This window comes from Musa acuminata, chromosome BXJ3-8, assembly GCF_036884655.1.
Source record: "Musa acuminata AAA Group cultivar baxijiao chromosome BXJ3-8, Cavendish_Baxijiao_AAA, whole genome shotgun sequence".
In the NCBI taxonomy this organism is placed as follows: Eukaryota; Viridiplantae; Streptophyta; class Magnoliopsida; order Zingiberales; family Musaceae; genus Musa; species Musa acuminata.
This window is the reverse complement of record NC_088356.1, coordinates 3,148,516-3,174,123: the sequence shown is the minus strand read 5'-3', so window position 1 is coordinate 3,174,123 and position 25,608 is coordinate 3,148,516. Positions and strand designations below refer to the sequence as shown.

General features: G+C 39.7%; 3 protein-coding genes across 4 annotated transcripts; 1 reads left to right on the top strand and 2 right to left on the bottom strand.

Annotated features, from left to right (window-relative positions):
- The first annotated feature begins 932 nt into the window (after positions 1-932).
- On the top strand, positions 933-16,432 carry LOC135645301 (serine/threonine-protein kinase TOUSLED-like). Its single transcript, XM_065163568.1, has 16 exons — positions 933-1,580; positions 2,325-2,414; positions 4,282-4,488; positions 4,740-4,790; positions 5,556-5,663; positions 5,752-5,796; positions 8,556-8,668; positions 9,651-9,717; positions 10,117-10,183; positions 10,719-10,816; positions 10,944-11,123; positions 11,317-11,527; positions 12,292-12,556; positions 14,470-14,524; positions 15,054-15,215; positions 16,069-16,432. Exons 1-16 carry the CDS (start codon positions 1,371-1,373, stop codon positions 16,162-16,164), a joined length of 2,025 nt encoding a protein of 674 aa, XP_065019640.1. The 5' UTR covers positions 933-1,370; the 3' UTR covers positions 16,165-16,432.
- A 22-nt stretch (positions 16,433-16,454) lies between these two features.
- On the bottom strand, positions 16,455-20,074 carry LOC135645302 (uncharacterized). 2 transcript variants are annotated; one of them, XM_065163569.1, is made up of 9 exons: positions 18,889-20,074; positions 18,611-18,815; positions 18,455-18,545; positions 18,234-18,379; positions 17,885-18,128; positions 17,689-17,793; positions 17,438-17,620; positions 17,148-17,349; positions 16,455-17,023 (listed from the first exon to the last, which is right to left on the bottom strand). In XM_065163569.1, the coding sequence occupies exons 1-9, from the start codon at positions 19,106-19,108 to the stop codon at positions 16,530-16,532; spliced, it is 1,890 nt and encodes a 629-aa protein (XP_065019641.1). In that variant the 5' UTR covers positions 19,109-20,074; the 3' UTR covers positions 16,455-16,529. The 2 variants fall into 2 exon arrangements, with proteins under 2 accessions (XP_065019641.1, XP_065019642.1); XM_065163570.1 differs by having other exon boundaries at positions 16,748-17,033.
- Positions 20,075-22,616: 2,542 nt separating this feature from the next.
- Positions 22,617-25,175, bottom strand: LOC135646128 (uncharacterized). The gene is made up of 8 exons (XM_065165312.1): positions 24,950-25,175; positions 24,684-24,888; positions 24,494-24,584; positions 24,280-24,425; positions 23,973-24,216; positions 23,779-23,883; positions 23,320-23,707; positions 22,617-23,233 (listed from the first exon to the last, which is right to left on the bottom strand). Exons 1-8 carry the CDS (start codon positions 25,164-25,166, stop codon positions 22,743-22,745), a joined length of 1,887 nt encoding a protein of 628 aa, XP_065021384.1. The 5' UTR covers positions 25,167-25,175; the 3' UTR covers positions 22,617-22,742.
- Between the last annotated feature and the right edge of the window lie 433 nt (positions 25,176-25,608).

Genomic DNA, 25,608 nt, shown 5'->3' with positions numbered 1-25,608 from the left:
GAATTATTTTTAATTAATATAATTAATATCTGGTGTGCACATTCAATCATCGCTACTAAGACTTCACATGAAAGTCTTTGGTGAAATATAAAGTAAATAAGTATATGAAGGAGGAGAACAATTGAAGCAATGATTCTAACTTATGAGGAAAATAATATTTATTTATTACTTAATTGCTTATAGGGAATGAATGAAGTGGTGAGGTCATTTAGGTCATACTGTGATGTCATAATTAGATTTCCAATAAGGTATTATTAATTACTCTATTTATACATTATTACAAGAGCAAGACAAAACATGTTTAGATGTTACAACATTTCAAACCAATCCAATAGGAGACAGAGCATGTATCAAATACTATTATACTAAGATAAAAAGATTTCTATGATCACATCATTTTGAAAAGTATAATTATATTTGCTAGCTTAGCTTGACCATCAAAACCAAAACACCAATAAAATCAACTTTCCATTATTCCCCATCTTTACTAATATATATTAATAAAAAATAAAATGCTACATTAATGCAATTGAATTTTATTTATCGAGTCAAATCGATCGATTTTAACAATACATTCATACTCTCATAATTAGAAAAATTAAATTATCCATGATGTAATATCAAAATATAATTATGCCCCAAGTAAATCTCAATCAAAGCACAAATCTCTTATATATTTTTAATATATATATATATATATATATATATATATATATATAATTGGTGGATAAACATCTTCCATCCTCCCATCAAAATTTAGAGATAAAGATATTTATCAAATAACCAAACATTAAAATTTAATACATTATTGTTCAAAGATTTTTATATATTATTTTTAAATATTAATATAAAAAAAATACTTATCGATCTCAATAAATATAATATAATAAATCGGAATCCATATGTCTTCTCATGTCCGATTGCCACTTCCTCCCTAACTCACATCACTCTCTTCCCCTTCTCCTCGAAGTGGCTTGTGAGTTTCCCGTCCTCTTTCCCTTTTACAAAGAAAGCCAACAGAAGACGCACAATCTCAGTCGACCACCAAAACAAAAATATATTCCCAAAACGCTCCTCAGTCCCTCCGTCGCTCCCCCTCTTCTCCTTTTCGCCCGCCGGAAGGCCGATCCCGGCCCATGGTAGCGGCGCCAGCGCATCCTGAGGGGCTCCGGGGGATAGAATCGGGGTCGCGGTTCTCGGAACTCCTCGTGATCTCTTTTTCTTGATCGGGTTTTTCGGGGGCGGCGGGATAGGAATTAGGGTTTTCGGTGACCGGATTTCGAATCGGGAATGATCTGAGTTAGGGTTCGTGGATCCGTTTATTGGGTTGTTTCGGGTCGCTGGTTTTGGGGTTCTTGACGCGGTCGGCCATGTCGGATGACATAGTCATGCAACTGTCTTCCAGTTCGAGCCCCTCCGATCCGTCCCTTCCGACGAAGCTGGCTAAGTTGGAGGCTCGCATGGCCGGAAAGAGCTCTTCCTCTCTCACAATTCAGTCGGCGTGGCAGCCTGCTCCCCCACCTCCGATTAAATTCGTGGAACAAGAGGAGTTGCCCGACTCCTCATCCTCTGATGATGACGTTAGCCCTCGCCCCGTACTGTTTTTAAGAACATTTATTTGAAGCTGCAAGTTATGGATTTTCTTGAAACATGGATGATCATCCTTTCTTTAGGGGTCTGTCATTAAATTAATTGGCCATGATAATAGCTTCTGTTCATGAAATTGAATCCTTGTTTTCATAATATTATCTATCTATGTTTGTTTTTAAGTTGATAATTGTCTGTGCCTGCACTATATTTATGTTCCCTTGCATTAGTGGACGTCGGAACTTAGCAAAGCTGCTTTTCATTATATTATAATTTTCCTGGACTGTTTTTAGGAAGTATCTTTAGCCTCTTATCTTTGTTTAGTTGTAATTCTTTTGGTTGATAATGTGTTTCTAGTGTTGTTTGTCATGAAATTACTTTGCTGTCTCAGCAGGTTTTATTCTTGAAGTTAATTTTCTTTTCTCTTACATGATCACTTCGACTTTGTTTCTGGGTTGATAATTAGTTGCACCCATACTCTGTTTATGATTTTTGCAGTTAGTGCATGTTGGAAATTTGTAGGTGCTGCCTTTTGTTGGTTTCCAGTTTTATTAGAAGCATGTTTGTGGTGATAACCCTTTTATTTTTTGCGTATGTTTGGTGAACTAGATGAGTTTGTTGGACATTATGATGGTTTATAAATTTGCAGGTTTGTCATGATGTAGGCTTATAATATATGATATGAAGATTTCTTGGTTTTGTTGACATAATCAGTGTCTGTTGTTCATAATGTTCAGAATGGTGGTGAGTTTTTGATACAACACAACACTCAGAAGCGGCACAGACTTCAAGAGGATGACCATGATATGGATCTTGAGCAATCTAAGGTGATCTTGTTTTCTAATAATGGATTTGTGTGCAAATATGGGTTTTTGGCCAATAAGATGCCCCTTAGTTTTTCTGGTTCTTGCCAGCCATGAGTTTGGTAGGTGACAAGAGCTGCATGCTGATCTAATGTTCCACATTAATTTTAAGGCGCAAGATTAAAATGTTTACCATTTGCTTCATCTTCATAGTGTGTTCCTGAGGACATGATAATTAGCATCCTAGTCCCTATTGCACTTTGTACTCCTACCCGTTGCTACCAATCGTTGGAATTTCTATATGGACTACTTGTACTATCAACTGCATTTACTTGTTTTAGATATTGCTCTTAATATTTGCCTTGAGGTGATAATATGTCTGCCAATGACATATATTATCAATGTTACTTCATAAGTAATTGCTATTTTTTGTTTCTTTTAATGAAAGACAATATGTTCATGTGTGTAAATCCAAGTTTAGCTTTGTTCTTGTTGTTATCCTAATCTAGTGTGTATAAAAAATAAACTTTATTAACTATCACACAGTAACATATGAGAATTATGTTTGGCAACACCTTGTGCTTGTTAACTGGACCATACTTTCCTCCAAGTATTGAATTTCAGTTTTCCCGTACAGCTATCATTTCCATTTTCCCAAGGTAGAAGCCAATCAGATGACTCTTGTCATGCTTGAGTCATGTTTTGAAGAGAACACTCCTAATAAAATTATCGTTATTGTTTTTGCACAAGCTCTGATGAATAAGTAGTGTCATTTTATTCCTCAGTTTCTGTCGACAGATATTATTTTACTTTAATATGCCAAGTTTCTTCTGTACGAATGATGCATCTTTTAGAGATAGATATCTACTGTTGCCCTTTTCCAAGTTTAATGCTTTATGTTTTGATTCTTTGGGTGCCTTTATTGGCAGCGTTGACAATTTATTTGGGCGTATTTGTCTAGTTTCAGTTTGTAGCTTATAGAAAAAGGTCTGAGTGATTTTAAGCAACAATACTTCGTGCCTTGTGGACTTGTGGTAAGATTCAGTTGGAGCATCCTAAACCTCCATGGTGATCAATTACCTGATTCAGCTCTCAATTCCAGAGAGTCATTAAATGATCTTGAATTTCCAATATTAGTTTGTGCATAATATCAAGCTTCCAAGATGTCAGCTGCTTTATAAGTACTGCAAGAGCTAGTAAGACTGTGAATTTTTTCTGGTAAGCAGTCACAATCCTAGCCCATTGTAGTAGTTGATGGTGACAACAATGTAATTATCATCTATAATTAGTGGCAGAAAGCAGTACTGTTAGATGAGGAAGTTGATTCTTTGCTCCGCCATACATGAGCTGCATCCTTTAGTTACCTTCCAGAGTCTAGTGCCTTTTTTCTTTCTCACCATATATATGACTTTTAAGATTTTGTTTGACATTTCTTGAGTCAATAAACCGACTGATCCTGTAACCACACAGAAGTTCTAAACAACATTAGTGCACACCTCTTACAAATGCTATTATTATAAAATTGTTGACTTTGCTTAATGCCTTCTTACGTTTTCAGGCTTTCGGTTGCCTTAATTTTGTACTTTTGCAAAAACTTTTTTCTTCTTTAATCTGATGAAAGAATTTGCGCTTCATGGGGTGCACAATTGGCCAGCATCACATGGCTATATTTCTCTGAGGCCTCCGGGGCTTTTCATCAGTATCAGGCAATTAACTGTAAAAGAATGTGAAAGTATCATTGTTTCTTTGTCGGTTTGTCCCTAGTATAGTTGGGATCTACTAGTTCTGTCACTGTTTCTAGGTTAAAGTATCATTGTCCCCAACATCTTGTTGCTTTATCTTTTATATTTCTTGTTCATATAACACATTCTTAATGATGATGTTTGCTCAGGAGACAACAAATGGAAGCATCAAGACCTTGGAGAATTTTGAGATCAGACGAAATTTGGATGACCCAAATAAGAAAAAGCAAGGTCGTGGTAGAGGTCGTCCATCAACAGGCAGGGGTCGTGGTTCAAAGACATCTGATCAAATGCGATCAGTTTCAACCTCTTCAATTAATTCCTCAAATGGGCAGCTTGAGAACCCTCCAAACAAGGTTTTATTTTCTTGATTACTCAAAATTCTTTCTATTAAAGGCCCTTCCATGTAAAGGCCAGATAAATGCTGAATAACTTTGTTGCATCGAATTATGTGTTTTCTTCCACACTCTACCCTGAGCATATCATTTTGCAAGTGAAAAAAGTCAATTTTTAAGGATCATTTTACTAACAATTCTATGCTGATCTTCTTTTCCTCACTTTAGTGCACTGGTGCTTTAGGATGATAAGTAATTTCATCTTTTGGCAGGAAAATTGGTCAAACGTTCCACTTGGAAATGATGAGAGGGTTGCTTTACAGGTTTTTGACTCTTGTATTTATTCTTTTCCCATGATAATATAACACAATCTTCTATGTTCTCTGCAATTATGCCTCAGTATCTATTTATCTTATTCAATTCCAGTGGATGATCTGCATGATTTACGTGCTTAACATGGTTAAGTGTTTCAATATCTGTTGTCAACTATGCATTGTGCACAATAGATGGACTCAGATTTTTAGTTATGTTGTGAGTTTGCCTTCATATGCTTGTCTTCACTATCTAATTGCATTTATCTACCATTATGAGTATACTTGCCTATCACTCATATTTTATTATCCTCTTTGAGCATTACGGAACCAAATCATCTTAAGATGAAAAGGTTATAATTATATATTTGATGCTTAATGTTCGCATGTATGATGGTTATCTCTTCAATGGTCTAGTAGGGGCATTTCATTGATTGAAGGGAGACTCCACTATAGCTTTTGAAGATAGACCTCCATTATCAAACTATTATGATAATTTTATAAGAAAAGTCAAACCATCTAGAAATAGTATATAACATGGGATTGGTATTTCAGGTTGATTTTATAAGCCTTTAAATTCTGGTTAATGGTATTAGCTGTAACAGATTAGACTCTTGTCAACCTACCTGCATGCTACATCTTTGGTGAATTGGTGCAAAGATATTCATATTGATGTAATAATTAATTTGGCGATGGTGCATTTCTTGTCTTTTCCTTTTCGTATTCTTAAATCTTAATTACAGTTTTTTATCCAATAAGCTTCTGTTAATTGAACAGGAGGAAATATCTGTGTTACATGGCAAAATTGCTACCTTGGAGGAAGAGTTAAACAGGTCACGTCAAGAAGCATCTGACTATCGTCATTTTTCCCACCAGTTGGAAAAGGTACAAACTATTTGATGTATTGGCTGTATACCCTGGATTTGTCATTTTTTAAGAGGGCATTAACTCTGCTGCAAATATCTTTAAACAGGAATTAAAAGAGCTCAGAGACCGTGATCAACAGTCGAAGACAAAGGTTTCATTATATCTGAACTTGTGGAATCCTGACATTGTTCCTTGTAGAAAAAAATGATACTATAGTATTAGTTGTCAATAATTTGATATGTGCGCTAAACATCATAAATTTGGTGGCATGAAGCAGTGTTACTGAATCGTACCGCCCCGTACCGGGTGGTACATACCGGTCCAACAGGCCAGCGGTACACGGACCACCCGGTACTGGTCCGCACTGTGCCCCAGTACACTGTAGCAGTGCTACAGTGCTCGATACACCTGGGTGTACCGCTCGGTACACCGTACCGTACCGGTACTGAGCCTAGATCGAAATACAGGTACGGTACGGTATTGCGAACCTTGGCATGAAACATAAAGTAAACAAACTCAGTTATAACCATGGTTTAAATTCTTACTTGATTTTTGGCTATGCCTGTCAAACATATATGTAAACCTTTGATTATGTCCTCTTTCTTAGTTAATAAGGTCTTGCTCGAATCAGAATTAAGATATGTTTTTAATGAATACAGATATTAGCTTTGCTATAAAGTATTAAATGCATTTTGCTCTTTTTGTTCAGGAATTTCTGCCTACAGTAACTTTTATGCTACTGAATGGACCAAATAACATGTAATTGCATTAGTGTCGGTCACATTGACCAGCATTTCCTGAATCTTAATTGGTCAGAAGGGTTTTTCCGATATACCAAATCATTAAGAATACAGGCTACAAGATCTACAGTACAAATACACTTATGGACTCAGCATAATGCATTAAGATCTACTATCTTTGATCTTCAAAATCAGGAAAAATCAGGACGGCCTTTAGGGAATGTCTTAAGTTATGGGGTCAATATACCTATATCCTTAAGCACAACTTGAGATCATCACGTGAATGTGTCATACTCAAGTGAACTAAGTTGATGATGGACAAGGTTACTGCAACTAGAAAGCAAAAACAGTTGTTCTAAAGATGTTGCAACTTACAACAATCACCTAAAATGTTTGCTAGTTAAGTCAGATTTAAATCAGCCAGTGATGGGAAAACTTTCTTGTTGTGTCTATTTATTGGTGTTTATGAAATAAACAAGACTGTTTGATTGAGTTACCAAAAGTACGCCAACTTAAATCCTGTTTCCAAATATGTTACTTAAGATATTGGTGGTATAAATGTGCTAAATGTGAAAGAAGGTGTCTTGTTTTGTGATTATACCATCCGTTTGTCGATGCCTAAGATATAAGGAAAGCTCACATGATTTGACTTGCCAATCTTATACTGGTAATAATGTGTTTCTAAACTATGTGCCTTAAGAAGACATTACTGCAATAATTGTCCTAACATGAGACAAGGAATTGTTTTTGACTATTCATTCTATAAAAGGATGATTATGGTGCATTAGTTGGCTATTCTATTCTGCTTCTTTGCTGTGAATAAGAACTAAGAATCAAATTACAAGTAATGCCATCAACTTTCTGATTTGTTTGAGGTCATTCAAGGGTTTAGTTTATTATGTATTTTGGAGTCATTTTCTGTCATCAGCTATACTAATTTTGATAAACAGAATTGTTTAACAAAGTGCCGTAAAGATTAAGTTTTAGAAGATGTGAAGCAATGACATTAGCATGTTTAGTTGTAAGAACTTTTTGGCCCAATGGACATCTGGTGTTTATTTGAAGTATGAAAAGGATCTACTAGGTTGTGAAAAACATTACTTTAGGAATCTGATAGTGTGACTTAAATACAGATCTAAAATACAAGGAAAGTGCTTAATAGCTATTTTAGATATATTCTTATGATTGTGAGAAGCAAGATTCGTCATACCATGATGTACCGCTCGGTATGGGCGGTACATACCGATCTGATAGGAGATTGGTACAGGTGGTACATCGGTACACACTCATATATCATGTGTTGGTATGCTCTGTATGTACTGTACCAACAGTTGGTCAGTACACCGGTACGAACCGGTAAGACAAACCATAGTGAGAAGTTCTTAAAAGTTAAAACCGTTCTAGAATCATAGTTGGAAGTTCTTCAACTAGTTAGAGTCAGAGCTCAATCTAATTAGAAGCAGTTAGGACTTTAAATAGTTGATTTTTTATAGCAAACAGCCAAAATGATACTTGGTATCAGGGACTAGGAGTTTTGGTGGATGATTATGGTCTATCATTAATTAAGATGCTTGAATATTTTTAGATTTTTCTTTATTATATCTTTGAATTGACTAAAGAATCTTAAATGTATCTTATTAAAAAGAAATATATTAATGTAGGTGCACCTCATGATTTTACCAAAATTTCAGTGTTATTCTTTTTTTACTTATACTGTACAATGTATGCTTCCAGAATTACCGATGTTCTGAAACTAGAGATAACTTATTCACCATACAATTCAAGATCATTCTATTGCATTTGCATACATGCAGAGAGTATTTGCTAAAAAGTGTGCAACCATATCATGTGGGGTGCTTTCTTCTTGGTGTTCATGTCTGTAACAATTTAAAAATACCTAAAATCATAATTATGGTAGGGACTCTAAAGAGAATGGGTTGTAAACCATACACTAGTAGGATACTTGTGTGAGGAATTCATACAGACTGATGGGCATATTTTAGAAAAAATGGACTTATTTGTTTATAACCTGTAAATATCATTGCTATATTTAATAGCCCTATTTCTTGTTAGATAATGCAGCACATTTTCTTGATTTATTTCTAACCACGCCAGTGACTCAAACTTTTCACTGAAACTATATGCATCATCCTTGGTTGAAATAATGCAGCGGATTAAAGTGCTATCTGATCTGTTAATATCAGTCTCAAAGGCAGAGAGGCAAGAAGCAAGGATGAAGATACGGCAAGAATCTCTTAGGCTTGGAAATATTGGTGTTGTGAGGTAGATTCCAAGCTCTTGCATTTTAATCTATGATAATCAGCAAACGAAAATCAGTAGACAGTAGACATATACTGATAACAATTTTAAATGTTCTGGACTGTTAGCTAACCTTTTGTGATGTTATTGTTAGCAAATTGCCTGATTGATCTAGTATAAACCAGTCATTAACTTGAATTTAAGATAGCACATTCTGTCTGAAAGGAATTCTATTTATTTGAACTTATAAACTTTCCATAAATATGGGATACTATTAGAGGAAAGTAATTATAGGTTCACAATTTTTTAGCCATGCTTGCTCCTCATTAATGGGGAACAAGGTGCTGATCACCAATTCTTCTAATGGACGAGGAAGCTATGCATGCTTGATGCAATAATATAAAGATTGCCAAAGCCAGTTACTTTTTTGTTGTCACTCGACTTCTAGGTTGTTCCTTGCTATATCAACTGTATTCTAGAATATGAAGTTCTATAAACTCCACTATCAATGAGCATATAACATAATTGCCTTATATGGACTTTTCACAAATGTGTGTAAAAATTCATTTTTCAATTTGATTCCTGTGGAATAAGCTTTTGGTTTTTTTCCTTTAAGTTAATGTATAAAATTAGTTCTTCGAGAAAACCAACCTTCATCCCCATTCATTTGTAGTAAAAGGATAACATACTGTTAGTATATGTTTTTATAGATTCTTCTAGGTACAATTTGATATATTATTCTGTAATCTGTGTAGATTATAAAAAAGCAGAGTTGACATTAGAAGGGAAAATTTTAGCTCATTGATGTCTTAAATTGGACAAGTCTTGATGGTCGTTGTTAAGATATGAAACACTCAATCTCCATAGTAATGCTTCTCAGAATGTCTTGTTGGTGTAAGCACATAAATCCAGTCCCTATGCTCATGGATAAGAGCATGCTTGTATTTAATACTTGAAATTTGCAAATACCCTTTTTTGTTTCTGATGTTTTTTCTGCTGATTGTAGAGCTGGAACCATTATTTCTGAGGGTTGGGAGGATGGTCAGGCACTGAAGGATCTTAATGCTCATCTTGTAAGTTCTTGTGAGCTCATATTTTTGCATGTCAAAGTATACATGGAATATTGCGTGTATTTGCATCCTACCACAATGTTGTGTCAACTTATGCATAAATCTTCATGTTAGTATGTCTGTGCTAGAACAATTCAACTATATTGTTTAGTAGGAAATATATAGATGGAGTTCTGGAGCAGAGATCATGACTCTGCACATGAGGCCTGCTAATGATGTTAAAAAAAGACCCAATGAACATTAATGGGGTTATATTTATGATTTTATAGCGGAGGTGATGTGCATAACTATTTGCGATGGAAGTCTCTGCATAGATTTGTGTCATTCAGCCACAAAAGTATTCTGATATCAATTTTTATTTTGAGTTTTATTGCCTTCTTCATCATCTTCACTATTTTGCAGAGGTCTTTGTTGGAGATGAAAGAATCTATTGAGAGGCACCGGAAATCACTTAAAAAACGACAGTCTGGTAAAATTCTATAATGTGTTGTCTCACTATAATGGTTTTCATAGCCTCTTATCTTGTACTGAACAGATTACACCTGTGTTTGATAAATGTAAATTCTAAGTCCTAACACTCGTTGCTTTTCAAGATTTTTTGAGGTGGCTTTTCATAGGACTTTCTAGATCTCAAAATCAGATTTTAATGGCCTAATAATTTTCCTATGCTAAACTACCTAAGATAGGACTCTTCCATGCTGATGTTACTTGGAATAAGCTTCCTGAAGTTCCCTAAAACCAGTAAAAATTAACAAGTCATAACAAATGTACTCAGGAATTCACTGAAAATTATAAGCAAGCCAAACAAAGAATTGACATGAATCAAATTTCATACCTAAATAAGCCTAATCTATGTCTCTTTTGAATCTATTTTGCGAAGTGTATCCTAAGAATTGAAGCATCCAGGTAGTGTTTGAACTTTCCAGAAATTTTCATGTTAATTTGTTTAGAGTATGATGTGATTCTCATTTAATTGCTTATATCATGCTTCTTCTTCCATGAAGATAAGGGTGATGGCAGTGACATGGAAACTGGCATATCAGATGAAGATTTTCATGTACATGATGAGATTTTTAAATCTCGCCTTGCAAGCATCAAGCGTGTGAGCTCCTGCCCTATATGTGATTATGATATGCAAGCCACTCTTCATGCGGTTGTCCTAAGCCTGAGGTTTCTCTTAGTCATGGTATCCCTGATAATCTTTTATTTCTCCTCTTATATTATCCAAGGAAGAAGAAACATATCTGAAAGAGAAGGATCGTTATGAGCTGGAAAAGGGAAGGCTCATACGGGAAATGAAGCGGATACGGGATGAAGATGGTTCGCGCTTCAACAATTTTCCGATTCTTAACCAAAGATATGCTCTCCTCAACCTTCTTGGGAAAGGAGGGTTTAGTGAGGTCTACAAGGTACATTTTGATACCTTTTTTACCAAACTGTAGTTCCATAGCACATAGTAAATTTACCATGATGTAAGATACTTATCATAAAGGTGATTATGAGGCCCACCACATCAGAAGAGACAACCTTTTGGTTTACTTCTGTTGGCATTCGTGAGTATAAACTCTTTTGCAGTGATTTGAAGTGCAAACTTTGAAGCAGGCATTTGATCTGGTGGAGAATAGATATGTTGCATGCAAGCTTCATAGTTTGAATGGTCAGTGGAGCGAAGAAAAGAAGCAAAGTTACATACGCCATGCAATTCGTGAATACAACATACACAAGACTTTGGTGCATCCCCATATTGTGAGGTTATGGGATATCTTTGAGATTGACCACAACACTTTCTGCACTGTCTTAGAATATTGCAGCGGTAAATAATTTTCCTTTAATATCATTTATTTATTCACTCTTTTTAGATACAATACAAGAATTATGCTTCATTCTTATTTCTTGTGTTTCTAGCATGATATCATGTTGGATTGGTATTTACTGGTCCGATCAAGGAACGCTGCCGGATTATATAGCTCAGTACCGATTGGTATTTATTTGTAAAAAATATTTTTTCTATGATATCAGGCGGTAGTATACAGGTATATTATTAGTCCAACAAGTCACTGAAATGGGTTTTGGACTGATATTCATTATATGGAAAAATGTCTGTTGACCCAATGCCTACCATGTGCATCTTAAGATACATGATGTCAACTGTAGACCTTAATATTACTTGCACCCAAGTCATTTGATACTGTCGCATCCCATCATTGGCCATGATATGTATCTGATGTTGTTGGCTGGCATGTTTGGCTTTTGTGTATCTAATTATGATCTCATTCTATTTTATTGTCAAAGAGAACTCTTAGCTATCTATATACTTGAAGTTACCCTGAAGCAAAAATTTCTCTTAATCTCGAAATGCATAAATTCCATACATGATCATGCCATGTTGAATGTGTATTATGATCTTTAACTGCTGTTTAGAGTTGATAGTGCTTTTACAATCATGCATATGTGAAATGGTCACTGATGACTGATGTGTCAAAATTTAAGTGGCACAACAGAAATTTTAGCCATCTAGCCAGTTGACAATATTATTCTTATGCTGCCATTTTTTCTGCTTTCTTATGTTTTCTTCAGGCAAAGATCTTGATGCTGTCCTTAAGGCAACACCAATTCTTCCTGAGAGGGAAGCTAGAATCATAATTGTTCAGATATTTCATGGGCTGATCTACTTGAACAAAAGGCCTCAAAGAATCATTCATTATGACTTGAAGCCTGGTAATGTTCTCTTTGATGAGGTTGGTGTAGCAAAAGTGACTGATTTTGGCCTAAGCAAAATAGTGGAGGACGATGTTGGTTCTCAGGGTATGGAGCTTACCTCCCAAGGAGCTGGAACATATTGGTGAGTGGCATTCTTTTTATTAAATTCTATACGTAATTCATTTTTCTATCTTAATTCTTGGTCTGCATCCATATATTTGTCTAATCAAGTTGAGGTTACAACGTTCTTCACTTTCTTGAGATGTGTTCTTACATTCTGTTGCATTAAGATGCATCTTTTGTTGGACTCCTTGTCTTAGTTTTCCTGTTAACGTCAAGCTCTTTGGTGAATTTTTTTTATTAATGTCTACTTCTCAATTCTGCTTAAATTCTTTTTTATTTCTGTGCCCATTATTTTTTCTGGAAGTTATTGCTAATGATTTTGAAGTCATCAGTAATTTTTCGTGTTTTAGCATAGGATTTAGATGGCTGTTGATATTGGCACTTGAGCTACCTAGAAAAAGGGTAGTATTGTCTGCAGTGCAAGGATGAACACTGAAAAATATGGAAATATAATTTTAAAAGCATATTGTCTTTTCTCCATCTCTATGAAATCAGGTAGAAAAAAATCCTGTTGATTGTGATCAATTAAATACAGTTAAAACTTGCTGGTTAAATTATTTGCAATGCTAGGGTTTTGTAATTCTACAAGTATGCAGGAACCTGGTGAAAGATCTGGCCTAATTTACAACTGTTCCTGGTTAAATGAGGCTAAAAATAGGCTGCAGCATTATATTTCTGCCGTTTTTGATTTCATATATTAAAATCCAGCAACCTAGGAACATGTTCCAAAGCATTGAAGTTGATTACTGAGAAATACACATGATACTTCTGAAAAGATAATGTTTTTGCAGTTTTGCAGTTGAAAAGGTAACAAGAGAGCATTAGATAGGCATAAAGATCATATGAAGGTAGATAGAATAAAAATGAGAATAAGGGAGGAAAAATGAAGAAACAAGTTCCTAACTTTCACAAATCCATTTTTCCCACCTAAGATCGAAACCTGAATGATGAGGAATTATAGAATCCTAATGTGACTCCATATCCAATTATTATTGGATTTGAGGTTGGGTATCAGATTCAAAATCAAACAAAAGCTTTATGCACGGTGATAACATAGGACCTCTTTTGTAGTTAAATTCAACTTCGAAGTTATTCAGACACATCATTAATTGATAGGGTTGAGACTTTGAAATATTTAAAATACAAGGGAAACATAACTGAATCTAGAAACTTTATCATCTTCATTCACTATTTATTTTTGTTTTATGACAAATAGAACGCCTTTTCTTTTCCAAAAGACAAAACAAAATATATTGCTTCAGAAGTCTGATACACCCAGAGCCCTGTTCATCAGAGGGTAGCACATCAAGAAACTCAGGAGGAAAACCTGATTTTTACAAACAAATAACTTTACAACTATTGGCCTTTGAGGCTAACCAATGGGCACATTGGTTGGCTTCTCTAAATACATGAGTTACCACAATTTTCTCAAAGGATTCCATGGGCAACAAAATATTACTAACAAGGTTAGTCAAAAACCATGGAGGCTGATCCGTGCCTATTCCATGTTAGTAATAGTGAAATGGAATATTTTGTTGGCCATCTTAGTCAAAAACCATGGATGCTGATAAATTTTAGATAATTTAATGATGTCTCCTTGTTTATCTTCTTCTGTCACATTGTAGCATTAACATAATGAGAAAACCACGGTTTCATTTTTTTTTTTTTTTGGCAGTTCATTTGTCCTCCCTCACCCTTATCTTCCTCTTTTTCTAGCCCTACGTCAGATTTTTGTGTAGAGTCTTTGACTTGCTGCTGTAACTTTTCTCACTATCAATGGCTCCATCTATCCCTAAAAAGTGAAACCTAACCTAAGCATGTCAAAGGATATAATATCTCTGTAACTGTTTGATAGTGACTTTTTTTTGGCATTGAAATGTTGTCTATAACCTAGCATGCGATTTACTCAAGTACATCATGGCATGTTTGCAGGTACTTGCCTCCAGAATGCTTTGAACTCAGCAAGACACCACTAATATCATCAAAGGTCAGTCAATGCGAGGATAATATATAGGCTATCCATAGAGTGATCTATAAGTACATATGCTGGTACATTTGTGGTCATATAATATAAAATCTTACATGGTATGAACCAAGAGATATTCTTGTAGGAATATCTCTAGGGTTCTTATTCATTACAATAAAGCTAAAGATGCAGTTTTATCTATTTAAGTAGTTTTTAGTTAGTATGAGCTTTTAAATTGTGATGATACTTAAGCACTTGATAATTAATCAGATCACAAGTCCTTGTTTTCTTACATTATGGTCCAGGCAATCTTGCTGCAATCAGTATGGATTGGATTTGATTAAACGATATAGTTTTTCTTAATTACATGTAATGATTATAGATGAAACTAATTGTGACAAATTAGCAGACTGCATGGAAATGTAAATATTTTATTTATTATAAAGGCAATCCCACAACTAAATTTATAGTAGCATACCAGATATCTTTTGTAATTTATATAGCTTATCTTAGATGCTTGACAAGAACCATTGTTGCCCTTATCACACAGGTGGATGTTTGGTCAGCTGGTGTAATTTTATACCAAATGCTTTTTGGTAGACGCCCCTTTGGACATGACCAAACCCAGGAGAGAATTCTTCGTGAAGACACCATCATCAATGCACGGAAAGTTGAATTTCCTTCGAAGCCATCTGTTTCAATTGAAGCAAAGGTAAGATTTTTTGTTTTCTTGATAAGTATATTGCCTTGTGCAGTTTTTTCTCTGTCGAAGAAAAATAACTGGAATTTTAGTTTGACCTATAAAATTAGCTGTATACTTCCTATCGTTCCTTTCTAGCTGATCTGTATGATGACTTTTACACCCATCTATCCCCATATTTCGATGATATGCAGGGTAGTGTTATTCACATTATTATCCACATGTAATCCATAAGCAAGAAACATGAAGATCCTTGACTTTAATTCTCTTATTACCCTTGAATTAGTCCAAAAGCTGAATATTTTCTTTTTAATTCTATTTTGTTGCAAGAATCATTGTCTTCTACGTGTTGACTCCCATAGTTGAGGCAACTCAGCTCAATTTTCCTCTTTGATCTATCTCTTCATTTTTGTGGCTTGAACATTTCTGATGTTAAAAGAAAGTTTCCAATCCAGTTATGCTGGCTGATCCTTCATCCTTTTGTTACATCTATCTCTTTGATAGTTTCCTCTTTGATCTATCTCTTTGTTACATCTTGCAATATAATATCCTCTCCTCGACATCTCCAGCTTTAATTCGGTTGACCTTGCTCCTATTCCATTACAATATAAATGTTTACTTCCTGATGTACGTTCTCAAATCTGAATCAGCATGCGACAAAAATGAGAACTTGTTTGGCAGAAACATCTGTCATATGCTTAAGAAAACAATGTCAATGTTCTTATTAAACAGATTCATGCTAATTATTTCACCCAGTGCTATTACAGTGCATTGCCCATCCCACATGAAAGTTTCACATGCCCTTCATCATAAAAATGAGGGAAAAATCAGCCAATTAACTTGTGTGTTTTGGTCACATCGTCAGGAATTGATTCGTCGGTGCCTGACATATAATCAAGCGGAAAGGCCTGATGTTCTAACCATTGCTCAGGACCCTTACCTGTCCTATTCAAAGAGATAGAAAGATGTACATCTTGCCAAGAGGAATACCTTCAAAGGCAGCACTTGAAGGAAGAATTCGGAGAAGTGAGTTTGTAAATGTTGTTGTAAAGCCGTGTTTCTTTTTAGCTTCTCACTGGTTTAGTCTCCTTTTTATCCATAAAAGAAAAAGCCTTTCTTTTTTATCTGTAAGGAATACCATTGTCTAAAGTAACTAAAATGAGGCGCCTAAAAAGCATGCATTTCTTTTTAATTGAGCCCATCAATTTATTTCCTTACTATTTTCTTTACATGAATCCATTGTTTTATGCGTGTGTGTGTGTGTGTGTGTGTCTATATATATATATATATATATATATATATATATACACTGATGATCTAGGAGTTTCACATGTCGCTGATGTTAGGCTCCTCCGTCGTCAAGCCGAAGCCCAAGGGGAATAGGGGATCGTAATGTGCATCACCGGCATTCATGGGAAGCTGGTCCACAGACCTGAACCAGGTGCTGGGGAGCCTTCCCGTAAATTCGTAGTCCCCAAACAGGACGTCGGCAACGCCTTGGCCCTCGGAACCAGGCAGCCAAGCGGCCACCAGTGCATCCATCCCCGGAAGGTAGGGCTCGATCACCACCGGCCTGCCGGTTACGAGAACCACGGCGCACTTGACAGCGCCGCACACCGTCTGAATCGTGGTCGGACCAGGAGCGGCCAAGGTGAGGTTGAGGCTGTCTCCGAAGGTTTCAGCGTAGGGGTGCTCTCCGACCACCACGACGGCGTAGGAGAAGTCGTGGTCTCTGAGCAAGTCCGCGTCGGGGTTCTCGGAGAACGCCACCTCGGTCGCCGGGTCCACCGTGGATCGGATGGCCTCCAGTATCGTGGTGCCTGCAGAGCACTACTCTTGTGAAGAATATGGATGAATAGATGCAAGTTTGTGTTAGATGGATTCAGACGAGCATCCAAGTGTGTTTTTAGTGCAGGAGAAGGTGTGGCAGCGACGAGTACACACCGGCTGTGATCCTTCCGCTGCCGCCGTACCATTCGATGGTCCATCCGCCGCATTGGTATCCTATGTTATCGGCATGGCTTCCTGCCACAAGTATCCTGGGGGCTTTCTTAGGCAGCGGCAGCAGCGGGCCGTCGTCAGAGTTCCCATTCTTTAACAGCACCAGCGATTTCCTTACGGCCTCCCTTGCCAATTCCCGGTGTTCCTGTTTTCAATTTCAGAGACGCATCATTTACTGGTGTCTCTCTGCTTCCGGCTGGGAACAAGAGACAGAGAGAGAGAGCAGTGATCACCTTTTTCCCGAGCTGATCAGCTAAGCTATGATCGGCCAGCGGTTTGTCGAACAAGCCAAGAGCAAATTTCACCCTCAAGATCCTCCTCACGGCGTCATCGATTCTGCTCATGGAGATGAACTTGTTCTTGACCAGAAACGTCAGGTTGCCGATGAACTCCTTGTACCTCTTCGGTACCATCACCTGCCAAAAGAATCACGAGTCAAGAAGCAGAGCCAAGGAGATGAATAGCTCGCGTGCAGGTTACCGACCATATCGATACCGGCGTTTATTCCAGCTTCGACGGAGTAAGTGTAGTTTGCGCCGGGCGGGCTCGTGATCCTGTCGAGGCCCTCCCAGTCCGAGATCACTAATCCCTGGTATCATCTTCGGGAGGAGAATTAGCCCATCGCCAACGAAGCCACGGAAACACGAAAGGGAGGGAGCTGAAAGCTTCACGGGGCTTACCTTGAAGCCCAGCTTGTTCTTGAGGACGCCCGTGATCAGGTCGCGGTTCGTGTGCATTTTGACTCCGTTCCAGCTGGAGTAAGAGATCATGACGGTGGCCACGCCCTTGGCAATGGCGTCGAGGTAGGCAGGCATGTGGATGCCGAACAACCCGTTGGGGTCGATGATCGTGTCGTTCTCGTTGATCCCCTTGTGTGTTCCGCCGTCTCCGACGAAGTGCTTGGCACAGGCCACCACCTTCCTTCTGTTCAATCAGCAGGACAACAACAACAACAACAACGCATCACGTAACGTACCACCTCAAGCCACCGCACTCCATAAACTTGCATGAGAGATCCGCAAGCCTTACTCTCCAGAGACATAAGGGAAGCCCTTGGCGTGGTTCTCGGGCACGTCTCCCTGAAGGCCGAGGACGATGTCCGTCATCGCCTGCACGATCCTGTGGTCTTCGCTGTAGCTCTCGAAGCACCGTCCCCACCTCGGATCTCTGCAAACCTGGGTGGCGAACGAGAAACATCAGATCAAAAGGGTGATCACGGCGCTGCGTGCTGCTTCGTGTTCGTCCTTTACCGCAATACATGGCGCAAACGCGTAGGGAATGCCCGTCGCCCTGACTTCGAGGGCGGTCGCCGCTCCAATCCTCTTCACGAGCTCGGGATCCCTGCAGAGCACGCAGTTCAGGAGGCATTTCGACAAACACCTACTTGCTGATTCCTCGATACTTGCCTCGTAGCTCCCAGACCGATGTTGTGGGGGAACATGGTCGCATTGTAGACGTTGTTGTTGCCATGAACAGCGTCGATCCCATAGATCATCGGAATCCCCAACCGCGTCGACAGCGATCCTCTCTGGAACTCGTTGATCATGTCCACCCAGGCCTCGGCAGAGGCCCGAGGAGCAGGAACGCTTCCGCCACCACTGAGCACGCTACCTGCAGCACCGGAATGGTCCGAGACAGTTTGTCTACGGCCGTGGCTGAAACAAGCACTCGAGTAGATGGTTACCGATGAAGAAGTCCTTCATGATCTGCGGCGTCGCCACCTTCCTTTCGATCTGCGTCATCTGACCGATCTTTTCAGCGAGCGTCATCCGCTGCATCAGATCTCGTATGCGCCATTTCATCGTCTGGTTCGGATCCTTGTACTTGGCGTACTCTGCTCCCGAGACCGCGGCCCAGCATAGCAGGAGGTGAACTCCCAGGAGCGCCATTTCTCGGCTCGCCATCGTCGATCGAAGGAATGCGCGAGCGACCTGTCACCATGGCTCGACAAATCAGATTGCAGCTACGAGGTTGCAATCCGAAGCATGAAATCCTGTTGATTTGAGCTCCTCTTGCTCAGCTGAATCATGAGGAGAAGGGGATGACGAGAAAATGGACAGTGCGTTCGATCGAAGTCCTCAAGATTTGACGCAAAGGAAAAGAACAGACGCTCGATCAAAATCCTCGAGGATTATATCGCACAGAATGCAAATCCACGAAGCAGAGCGCAAACACTCGATTGGATTCCTCGAGAACTTTGATCGAAACATCAACGACTGATGAAGAACCCAAACAATAAGTGACAGATAAATGCAAATCCGCAGGGCAGAGACCAAACGCTCGATCAACACCCTCAAGAACTGATGCAGAACCTGAAATAAATGTTGCAGATAAATGCTAAATCAGGAGGCAGAGAGCAAACGCTCGATCGGAACCCTCAAGAACTTCGATCGAAAGAGGCAAGAACATCGACAAGTAACGAAGAACCTGAACGACATGTCACAGATAAAAGCCAAATCAAAAGGCGGAGAGCTACCGCTCGATCTAAAACCTCAAGAAAACTTGGATGGAAAGAGGCAAGAACGTCAAGAACCGAGAAAGACTCTGGATAATCTGCGGCAGCAAATTGAGAACCAGAAGGACAGAGCAAACTCGATCAAAGGAAAAAAGAACACCAAGAACAGAGATTCCAGAATGAAAAGGCAAAGAACAAACACCCCATGAATCACAATCCCCAAGAAAACATTTTCTATCTCAAAAAATCCTCAAGAACACATTTGCTCTCTCAAAGAACAAAACCATTAAGCTCTGACAAAGAAGCATGAACAGCAGCTGCAAGGACCACCCAGTACAGCTACATGTCACCATTAAAGAAGAGAGGAACAAGATCTTATCCAAGATTTAAGGGGGTCACGGATCTCCCACTGCATAGATGTATAGATATAGAACATTACCAAGGAGAATCTACGATGGATTCGATGGGGATTAAGCCGATGTCGTCGGATATATATAAGGAAATGGCGTGCTTGGGAATCCCCACCAACACGCCACGCGATCCCGAGTTTTTCCTACGGAGGTTTCCCAATCGCAGACTACACGTAAAAGATCGATGACAACATGTAATCAATCTTATCTTTCCAAATCTTAGAATCCTCAACACATTTCATAACATCTAATTCGCACAAAGTAGAAAAAGAATATTCTACTGCTATTCGTGATTAGCATCAACTAATTTGAGGTTGAGTTGTCGCATTCCATTCGGCATCGAAAACAGGGAGGCATTTGTTCGTTTGTCATACATTTCACTGTGGACATAATTTAATGTACATGATAGTATGAGTAACAATCATAATTGTATGATTGATTCGATGTTTTTATTAGTTTTTTATTTTTTAGATAATATTAAAGTAGTAATCATATGAAGTTGGCCGAGAATAATTTATAGGATCATAATGTATATTCATATTTAATTAAATAAAGGCATACAAAATCTAAGTGAGGTGAGTTAGATGCAAGGTCTGTCGTACCGAAGCGTACCGCTTGTATCGGGCGGTACGTACCGGTCTGACAGGTTATTGATACGTGGACCGTCCGATATCGTTACAGTGCTACAGTATAAAAAAATAAAAAAAATATTGGTACACCCTGATGTACCGCCTGGTACACCGGTACCGTACTGTACCGAGCCCGGGTCAAAACGTCAGTACGGTACGGTACAACAAACCTTGGTTAGATGTACCTAATTACTAAATAATCATAAATAATTACGAAAAAATAGATATGAGTGTATATTGTGATGTAATAAAAGAGTCTTATTTGACTCATATTCTTTTTATTGTGATGTAATAAAAAAAAACTCTTTTTTTCCGAGAAGTATCTTTATTTTCAGAATTTTCTAATAGTATTTTATTTTATATAATACTTGGAGTATAATTATAATATTATATTATCTTATAATGTTTCTTTTAGAAACATTATAATGATTTACTCGACTGATCGATTCATGAAAAAATTAAAAAGAAGGATAAGAATAATTTTTTTATGAATAGAGTAAATCAATCAAGTTATAATATTTAAAAAAATTATTATAAGATAATATTATATTATAATTAATTAATATATAATATATAAAATCATGAATGTAACGTATCTGTAAAGGTCGGAAAAGTAAAAGGATGACTAGAGTAGGAAACTTTCCTTGAAATATTTGTGCATCATTCGTAGATCAAGTCCTATTCAAACAAAGATCACACATAGGAAACTTTCCTCCAACCAAGCAACCTCATTATATAGATCATCAGATGTTTCATGTTGTTTCTCCCTTTCTTAGTTAGCTCAGGATCACAACCAACCTAACACCATGGAAGATAAGGTTTGGTAGGGAGAAGTCCGTACGCCTCTTAATTTAGTCTGCCAACACGAAGTCAACCGTTGAATTCTTGAATTCCTCCCTCTATCGATCCTAATTGTTGCTGACTCAAACGATAAGCTCAGCATGACTGACGTTTTGCATGCGAAAATGCCTCGAAATCTATCCGAAACATCGAGAGATTTGTAGCCGGCGGCAGCTCGGGTGGCAGGTGATCGACGAAGGTCGGTTTGGGTCGAGAACCTGTCACCCCAGATAATGTTGGTTCGTCTCACGGCAACGACTCCTCTATGAATCCGATTGCGTGACTCAAGTGATGTGTAAGAAAGAAGACCAGGCAGCCAGGACATACCGTCGAACACTTGGCCGGCAAAATGACGAAGCCGGGAGGAAGACTTGATCCTTGGAACCAAAATGAGATTACTAACCCGCGGAGGAATGCGATCGAGCTACGCAAACACGTATCGCTGCCTCCGCTGTCGTCTTTCTCTTCTTCTTCTTCTCGTACATCTGATGACTTCGGTTTGGGAGGCTTCCTCGTATTCTATCTCCGGTTTTCTTTCTTCTGCATGAGTTTTGTTAGTGTAAACAACCGGGAGCCGTGGCCTCGGGGCCGATGCGGCTCAGTTCGAGTTCGGACGACGTCGAGCCCGCTGAGGTGGTCCGATCGGGACAGTGCTGCCCTCTTTGATGAACCAGAGGGTATTTATAGGGAAGCTTACTGTTTCCCGAGCTGCCCGCTTGTAGGGGGCAGGCTGGTAGCTGACACCGATAATGGCGTGACGTGAATGATTGAGCTTGAGTAGGGTGTTAATGTGTCGATCTGCATTGACCAGGTGCTATCGCATCGATCGAAGCGTGAGGCGTCATCTGACGTCAACCGAGTCTTATCTTAATTACTATCCTCATCAAGTTTCACGCTTTTTATCTTATTCTTCTATATGATCGATGTTTGAGTGTCATTTATGTTTCGAATTATTCCATTTTTTTTAGATTTAAAAACATTTTCTAATATATTATCTGTAATTTCGAACGATTTTACATATTTTCAATTTTAAATTAAATACAATATTTCGGTGGGTGAGATTTAGAGAGAGAAAAGACACAAACAAACATGTTTTTGCTGGAAGCAATGAAATGAAAGTATTATTCGCCTCCGAATGGCGTCCTTATTATTGTCTTTGCCGAGACAACGATCGTATACAGGCGTAGAGTTAGTTCTGTAGCTTCTACTGCTGAGCTCTCGCTGGCTTCGTCGTGAGGCCAAATCCATACGGGAAGAGGGGGTCGTAGTGCCGGTCCCCCACGTTCATCGGCAGCTGCTCCACCGACCTGAACCACGTCCTCGGAAGCTTGCCGGAGAACCCGTAGTCGCCGAAGAGCACGTCCGCCACGCCTTGGCCTTCCGTTCCCGGCAGCCAGGCCGCCACCACCGCGTCCATGACGCCCACGTACGGCTCGATCACCAGCGGCCGGCCGGAGACCACCACCACGACGCACTTGATGCTGCCGCACACCTTCTGGATCAAGCTCGGCCCCGGCTCCGGAATCGTGAGGTTCAGGTTGTCGCCAAAGGTCTCGGCGTACGGCTGCTCGCCGACCACCACGACGGCGTAGGAGAAGTGGTTGCGCTCGATGAATCCGGCGTCGGGGTCCTCGGAGAAGACGATCTGGGTGGTCGGGTCGACGGTGGCTTTGATGGCCTCGAAGATGGTGGTTCCTGTCGGAAACAGTGCAAGGTCTGAGAGCCCGCGCTGGGGCAGAGGAAGAGGGAAGCGAGGTGTTCGATCTTTTGCGCGTGGTTACCGATTGTGAGATTGTTTCCGCCGAGTCCCTGCCAAGTGATCGTCCACCCGCCGCACTGGTAACCCAAGTTATCCGCATGGCTTCCCGTGACGAGAATGTTGCCTGTCTTCTTGGGAAGCGGGAGCACGGGAGCGTCGGCGGACTTCCCATTCTTGAGGAGCACGAGCGATCTCCTCACTGCGTCTCGGGCGAGCTCGCGGTGCTCCTGCTTGCCGACCTGATCGACCAAGCTGGGATCGGGGAAGGGGTTCTCGAACAGGCCCATGGTGAACTTGACTCGAAGGATCCTCCTCACAGCATCATCGATTCGGCTCATGGGGATGATCTTGCTCTCCACTTGGTCCGTCAGGTCGTTGATGAACTCGGTGTAGTTGTTAGGGATCATAATCTGCAAATCACCACCGGAGAAGTCGGTCAGCTTGGAGCTGACGAAACAGCTCTCGAGGAGGAGATGCTGACCATATCGATGCCAGCACTGATTCCAGCAGTGACGGAGTAGGAGTAATTCGCATGAGGTGGCGTCGTGATCTTGTCGATTCCTTGCCAATCCGAGATCACGAACCCCTGTTGCATGCGTTCACGGCTGCTGAGCGCGATTCCGAGAAGCCAACGAGAACGACATGAAGGATAGGATGAACGAGACGAGTACCGACCCTGAATCGAAGCGTGTTCTTGAGGAAATCGGTGACGAGGCGACGATTAGCATGCATCTTGACGCCGTTCCAGCTCGAGTAGGAGACCATCACGGTGGAGACGCCTCGGATGATGGCGTGATAGTAGGGAGGCATGTGGATGCTGAGCAATCCATGCAGGTCGATGACGGTGTTGTTCTCGTTGATTCCTTTGTACGTCCCACCATCACCGACGTAGTGCTTCGCACAGGCTGCCACGTTCTTCCTGCACCACCAGTTGTTCATCCCCCACTCGATCAATGCCCAAACAAAGAGTACGTGAACTTACCGTCCGGCGAGAAAGGGGACTCCTTTGCGGGAATTCGCAGGAATAGTTCCTTGCAGGCCGTCAATTATCTCCGTCATTTGTTCGACCACTTTGGGGTCTTCGCTGTAACTCTCGTAGCAGCGTCCCCATCTCGGATCTCTACAGACCTACACAGTGTCAAGCTCGTGTTATGCAGGAATACATCGCTTCTCGGGCAAAGGTACAGCTTCCTTACCGCAACACAGGGAGCAAAAACGTAAGGAATGCCTGTTGCTCTAACTTCCAGAGCAGTAGCAGCACCGATCTGCCTCACAAGAGATGGATCCCTGATGGGAAAAGCATGCCATCACGAACACCTCTAAGCATTCGATCATCCATTTTGAGTGTTGTAATCTTATGTTCGAGAAATAGCCAAGGATGATTACCTGGTAGCTCCAAGGCCAATGTTGTGAGGGAAAATGGTGGCTCCGTAGACATTATTGTGGCCATGAACTGCATCGATGCCATAGATGATTGGAATACCAAGCCTGGTGGAAAGTGCACTCTTCTGCATCTCAGTGATCATGTTCATCCAGGTCTCTGCAGAAGCCTGAGGAGCAGGCACACTGCCTCCCCCACTTAGCACACTACCTGCGCACACAAACAAGTTCAACAGCGGCAATCTAAAGATCGAGTCAACCAAGGATCGTACCAATGAAGTGCTTCTCGATCACTTCGGCGGTGGCAATTGCTCGTTCGATCTGTGACATCTGACCGATCTTCTCAGCGAGAGTCATGCGGTTTAGCAAATCGTTTATTCGAACGTTTAGTGGTTGCTTAGGATCCTTATACTTGAGATAAACTGCTCCTCTTGCTACTGAGGAGTGTAGAATCAGGAGCATGAAAAGAAGGGTTTTGAAGGTCCCCATCTTCCACCTGTTGTTGTCTACGATGATTGGAAAGAAGAGAGTGTTAGTTAGGAAAAGATCAAAGCTCATCCAGTAGAACAATCACTAGCAAACAATGTAATTGGAATCTGATGAAGCTAACATCTCTACAATTGCAAGAGTATATAGAGAATTAATAGAACAATGAGCAGAAAATCTTCATCCAGAATTCACTAGAAACATAAAAGCAGCTGTAGAGCAATACATAAAAGATTCGAACCTTGATAATTAGAACTCAGGTAAAGATGGCAGCAGGATTTGTCAACTGAGCTACTAGAGTAAAATAATTCTGCTATTTGTCTCACGGATACAAATATTACTGATGGAGAACGTTGTTGCTTAAAAAACACTGAGATTTTGCTGGAAAAAAAGTAATAATAGGATATAGAAGATGATTCATGAACTGGATGGATGACGATTACAC

Excerpts from the sequence above, each read along its gene's own strand:
- LOC135645302 (XM_065163569.1), bottom strand. The coding sequence starts at position 19,108 with ATGGCGAGCCGAGAAATGGCGCTCCTGGGAGTTCACCTCCTGCTATGC. Across the intron at positions 18,816-18,888 it reads CATGAAGGACTTCTTCATCG|GTAGCGTGCTCAGTGGTGGC; the intron begins GTAACCATCTAC and ends CCGGTGCTGCAG. Across the intron at positions 17,024-17,147 it reads CAGCGGAAGGATCACAGCCG|GCACCACGATACTGGAGGCC; the intron begins GTGTGTACTCGT and ends AGTGCTCTGCAG.
- LOC135646128 (XM_065165312.1), bottom strand. The coding sequence starts at position 25,166 with ATGGGGACCTTCAAAACCCTTCTTTTCATGCTCCTGATTCTACACTCC. Across the intron at positions 24,585-24,683 it reads ATTGGCCTTGGAGCTACCAG|GGATCCATCTCTTGTGAGGC; the intron begins GTAATCATCCTT and ends TTTTCCCATCAG. Across the intron at positions 23,884-23,972 it reads AGAACACGCTTCGATTCAGG|GGGTTCGTGATCTCGGATTG; the intron begins GTCGGTACTCGT and ends CGCATGCAACAG.
- LOC135645301 (XM_065163568.1), top strand. The coding sequence starts at position 1,371 with ATGTCGGATGACATAGTCATGCAACTGTCTTCCAGTTCGAGCCCCTCC. Across the intron at positions 2,415-4,281 it reads TGGATCTTGAGCAATCTAAG|GAGACAACAAATGGAAGCAT; the intron begins GTGATCTTGTTT and ends ATGTTTGCTCAG. Across the intron at positions 9,718-10,116 it reads AGGATCTTAATGCTCATCTT|AGGTCTTTGTTGGAGATGAA; the intron begins GTAAGTTCTTGT and ends ACTATTTTGCAG.